Here is a 5582-nt window from a genome sequence, read left to right as displayed (position 1 = left end):
TGGAGGTTGCTGTGAGCTGTAATGCCACGGCACTCTACCCAGGGGGACAGCTTGAGGCGCTGTCTCAAAAAAAAAAAGAAAAAAGAAATTGCTTCTTGCTCTTGTTCAGGCTGGTCTTGAACTCCTGAGCTCAAGGAATCTTCCTGCTTTTGCCTCCCAGAGTTACGATTATAGATGTGAGCCCTGGCGCCTAGACTGCATAAATCTTTTTTGATTCTGGTGTGTTCCACCTCACTAAAATCAGCATGCTATAAGTCTGAGTTCAATATTTTCTCTTTCATGGTAACTTGAGTCTAAGTTAATCTTTACCTTCTTTGAACTCCCAGGCCAGCTCTGCTATGACTCTATCATGAAAACCTGACATAGACTGTGTTGGATTTCACACAAAAAATCTTTGTGGCTTTTAAAGATTATCTTCTCATGACAGTGCCCTGAAGAGAAAGATCTATATTATTTTTTCCTTTATATCAATGCTGAGCCCAAAATGGTATTTGATGAACATCACTAATTTATTATTATAGAGTCAGATATCATAGGAGATACTTTTTATATTACTATTCAACAAGACTTTTCAAATTATTTATTTTTTTACATGCTCACTAGAAAGACATATAAGGCTTTGTTTTAATGTTTCCTTGAGAAGGTTCAAAGAAAGCAAAAAATCCCATTACCATTTTCAATGTGTAAAATGGTAATTGGAACTAACCAAACATGCTCACATTAAAATATCCCAAAATTTGACAAGTGGAGCCTGGCATGGTGGCTCACGCCTGTAATCCTAGCACTTTGGGTGGCCGAGGCAGGTGGATAGCTTGAGCTCACAAGTTTGACACCAGCCTGAGCAAAAGTGAGACCCTGTCTCTACTAAAAATAGAAAAAAACTGAGGCAAGAGGATCACTTGAGTCCAAGAGTTGGAGGTTGCTGTGAGCTGTGACGCCACAACACTCTACCCAGGGCAATAGCTTGAGACTCTGACTCAAAAAAATTGACAACTAGGTATTAAAAGAAAATGGACCTTAAAGAATGTAAACATTGGAGAAGCCTTTTTTTTTTTTTTTTTTTTTGAGATCATGAAACATTGGCTCTAAGTCCTAGATAGAATGAGAGGAGATGGGGCAGACCAAGTTAAGGTGGAGAAGGAACATGAGCAAAAGATCAAATTTAGAAGTCTAGAATCCATGGAAAAGTTAAGAATTTGTTGAGGACTAGTGGAATGCACACTTAACCCTGTGAGCAAATTCATATCTTGCATAGTTTAATGTACCAGGCTGATTACCCTGAATTTTTCAAGTGGTCATTATTGGTAGAAGTAACACAGAATGCTGCTTCTCACTGGTTGAAGTAGAAAGGAAAGAAGAGAGGAACAAAATCCCCACTTTATAAAGAGATGTGGGTAAGAGGAATGTGTACTAATAGCCGTGGCCCACTCACACACAGTCTAGCTTCACAGAAATGATAAGGAAGAGGCTGGGAGTGTCCTATTAATTAATACTCCATAGAGAGGGAAACTCAAGAGTGGGGAATTGCAATTCTCCCCTAGATTTTTTTAAATGGAGCAACAGATTTGGGATTTATAATGTTTTGAGTATAGGAGCAAAAAAAGTGACTTATAGAGCAAAGCAGCATTCTGGAGACTAGTTAGGCAGATAGAAAGAGGTTGTAGAAACAGTTACTTGTCAAATAAAATTGGACAGATAGTTGTTATATATAGAAACCCAGCCAGAGTGAAAAATGATATCAGGTACACAGAATGTATGCCTACTAATAGTGCCCTTGGATAACTTGCTGGACAAATTTGTGTTCCTGAGCTTATAGGGTTAAAAGTGAATCCCAGCTGTCAGCAGAGCTGGAGTACTGTCTGCAAATACACCTCCACTGTGGTTTGTGTGGATTTAGAGAACTGGAGACAGAAGAATGTTCCTAAAGGACAGTGACATAGAGTAGGGTGATTAAAAGGAAAAAGAGATATAAATGAGAGAAATAGGGAAGTATACTAACCAGGGTGATCTAGGAATTACGTAGTGAGGATGCTGCCTATTATCACCTCCTCTAAACCTAGTCTCACATTATTTTCCCTATCTCCCTCATTTCCCATTCCCCTGGTTACTCTGTGCATTAATCAGATCTCCATGATGGACTCTCTTTATCCTGTGAGCTGAGCCTGCACTGCTGTTCAGAAGCCTTTTGTCTCCTTTGTACCCTACTCACTATACCTTGTGCTTGTTCTACTGTCTTTCCACAGATCATATTAAGCCCTCTGTTCTCAATATTCATCTGCTCCCATTTCTTTTTTTTTTTTTTTTTTTTGAGACTGAGTCCCACTATGTTGCCCTTGGTAGACACAGCTCACAGGCTTAACCCTTGGGCTTAACTCCTGGGCTTAATTCTTAACTCTTGGGCTTAAGCGATTCTCTTGCCGCAGCCTCCCAAGTAGCTGTGACTACAAGTGCCCACCACCACAATGCCCAGCCATTTTTTGTTGCAGTTATTGTTATTTTAGCTGGCCCAGGCTGGGTTCAAACCTGCCAACTTTGGTGTATATAGCTGGCGCCATAACCACTGTGCTACAGGCGCCGAGCCAGTAATTTTATTCTTAAAGCTCAAGTGGAGAGGTGAGGTGTGGTGGCTCATGCCTATAATACTAGCACTCTGGGAGGCCCAGGCAGGTGGATTGCCTGAGCTCACAAATTTGAGACCAGCCTGAGTGAAAGCGAGACCCTGTTTCTACTAAAAATAGAAAAACTAGCCAGGGTGTTGTGGAGGCGCCTATAATCCCAGCTACTTGGGAGACTGACACAAGAGGACTTCTTGAACCCAAGAATTTGATGTTGCTATGAGCTATGACATGGTAGCATTCTACCAAGGGCAACAAAGTGAGACTCTGTCTCAAAAAAAATTAGGCATTATGGTGGGTGCTTATAGGCCCAGCTACTGGAGGCTGAGGGAGGAAGATCACCTGAGCCCAAGAATGTGAGGTTATTGTGAGCTGTGACGCTTTAGTACTCTACAGAGGGCAACAAAATGAGACTCTGTCTCAAAAAACAAAACAAAACTGGGTGGCGCCTGTGGCTCAGTGGCCCTGGCCAAACTGCAACAAAAAAAATAGCCAGTGCTGTGGCAGGCTATTTGGGAGGCTGAGGCAAGAGAATTGCCTAAGCCTGGGAGCTGAAGGTTGCTGTGAGCTGTGTGATGCCTTGGCAGTCTACTGAGGGTGATAAAGTGAGACTCTGTCTCTACAAACAAAACAAAACAAAACTGGGAGGCCAAGGTAAGTGGGTTTCTTGAACTCAGGAGTTTGAGAACAACCTTAGCAAGAGCAAGATCCTGTCTCTAAAAATAGCTGGGTATTGTGGTGGGTGCCTGTAATCCCAGCTACTTGGGAGGATAAGGCAAGAGGACCATTTGAGCCCAAGAGTTTGAGGTTGCTGTGAACTATGACACCATGGCACTCTACCAAGGGTGACAAAGTGAGATTCTTGTTTTAAAAAAAAAAAAAACACTCAAGAGGAACAAGACAAATACAGGATTTGTTTCAAAGTAAGAGATTAGATTTTAAAACTAGATGTTTTTGTCTATAATGTGTTGGTGGTAACAAATAACTAGGAATGTTTTATGGTATTCCCTTTTAGAAGCTGACTACCTACTTGTTGATGAACCAGAGAAGCATCAGGAAAGTAAAGATAATTTTTTGACATCAGCTTTTTTCACATTCAATAAAATTCTGACTATGGAGAGAATTCACTGTTATAATGTGAGAACAAGTCTTAATCCTACAAGAAGTAAATCATACGGGAAGAGTTTGCAACCTAATGTAGACTTTCTTAATTATAATGAAAGTTATAGTGAAGAAAACTCTTATGAATGCTGTGAATGTGGAAAGGCCTTCAGAAAGAAGTTTCATTTCATTAGACATGAAAAATATCATACAAGAAAAAAGCCTTTTGAATGCAATGACTGTGGGAAAGCCTATAGCAGGAAGGCAAACCTTGCTACTCATCAGAAGATTCATAATGGAGAGAGACCCTTTGTGTGCAATGATTGTGGGAAAGCTTTTATGCATAAAGCTCAACTTGTGGTCCACCAGAGACTTCACACTGGAGAGAAACCTTATGAATGCAGTCAGTGTGGGAAAACATTCACTTGGAACTCCTCCTTTAATCAGCATGTGAAATCTCATACACTTGAGAACTCATTTGAATGTAAGGAATGTGGGAAAACCTTCAGATATAGTTCATCCCTTCATAAACATTCTAGGTTTCATACAGGAGAGAAACCTTATCAATGTATTGTATGTGGGAAAGCCTTTGGAAACACATCTGTGCTTGTTACACATCAAAGAATCCACACAGGAGAGAAACCTTATGGATGTATTCAATGTGGCAAAGCCTTTGTCAAGAAGTCTCATCTTCTTAGACATCAGATAACACACACAGGAGAGAAGCCCTATGAGTGTAACAGATGTGGGAAAGCATTTTCCCAGAAGTCAAATCTCACTGTACATCAGAAAATTCATATGTAATACTCTATGAATATGAGAAGGCCTTAAATATTATTTAAATATTATTAAATAGCAGAGAATTCATTGTGAGGAGAAACCCACAACTTGAATGAATTTGGAAGGGTAGAGTCCCATAAACATTCAGTGCCAATTATATTTTAGAATTGATGATAAGCTTTTTACAGAAACAAATCACAGAAAACATGAAATTATAAGTAACAGGTTAGAGTTTGGAAAGTAAACATAAATAATCAAAGAACCAGTAAAACTATACTTCCCATTCCTGGTTTTTACTTTTTATAATAGTACAATTATGCAAGTGAATATAAAATACATGCTTATGCATTTTATTAAATTATACCTATTATGAGTTTCTGCAATAAACATTACCATTTTTTCTTCCAATCCTAACAATAACAGGCATAATTAATCAAGTGAGAAAATGTGGTTTAATATGTACTATGAATTTCAGTAATTCCATCCAATTGCTGGAACTTTAATGAGCATGGCAATGTTGTTGAATGTGCAACTCCTACTTCACAGATACAAAGATTTTTTATAAAAATTCTTAAGTTATTTTCCTTTGTAAAAACAAAAAAATTAACAAGATACTGATTGAAAAGAACAAACTGATCTGTGTTATAAGAAGTATTCAGCTGAGGAAAATAAAGTATTTAAATATGTAAATAAAACATTTGCTCTTCAAACATTCCTGTTTCTTTGGTATATCTACATAAGATGTTAGCTTAAGTGGTATTTAGGCTATTATCTGTATTTGATTTTAATAAAGTAGGATGTCATGATACTTTGTAGAGTTTTAGGGATTTTGCTATTTTCTAAAGAAACCAAAGGGCCAGACATGATGGCTCACACCTATAATCCTAGCACTCTGGGACACCAAGGTGGGAGGATTGATTGAGCTGAGGAGTTCAAGAGTGAGCTGAGCAAGAGTGAGACCCCATGTTTACTAAAAATAGAAAAATTAGCTGGACATTGTGGAGGGCACCTGTAGCCCCAGCTACTCAGGAGGCTGAGGCAGAAGGATTGCTTGAGCCCAGGAGTATGAGGTTGCTGTGAGCTAAG

General features: G+C 39.0%; 1 protein-coding gene across 1 annotated transcript in view; it reads left to right on the top strand.

Moving 5' to 3' along the window:
• Window positions 1-4772, top strand: part of ZNF684 (zinc finger protein 684) — a 17400-nt gene extending 12628 nt beyond the window's left edge. The window contains exon 5 of the mRNA XM_012810865.2: window positions 3631-4772. Coding sequence (XP_012666319.1) covers window positions 3631-4520 — 890 coding nt within the window. The 3' untranslated portion in view covers window positions 4521-4772. The remainder of the gene's footprint in view (window positions 1-3630) is intronic.
• Window positions 4773-5582: the final 810 nt, after the last annotated feature.

The sequence above is a fragment of the Otolemur garnettii genome, unplaced genomic scaffold (assembly GCF_000181295.1).
Source record: "Otolemur garnettii isolate 467f Iridium unplaced genomic scaffold, OtoGar3 scaffold00144, whole genome shotgun sequence".
NCBI lineage: Eukaryota > Metazoa > Chordata > Mammalia > Primates > Galagidae > Otolemur > Otolemur garnettii.
Note: the sequence above shows the minus strand (reverse complement) of the source record. Positions and strands in the feature narration are given on the sequence as shown.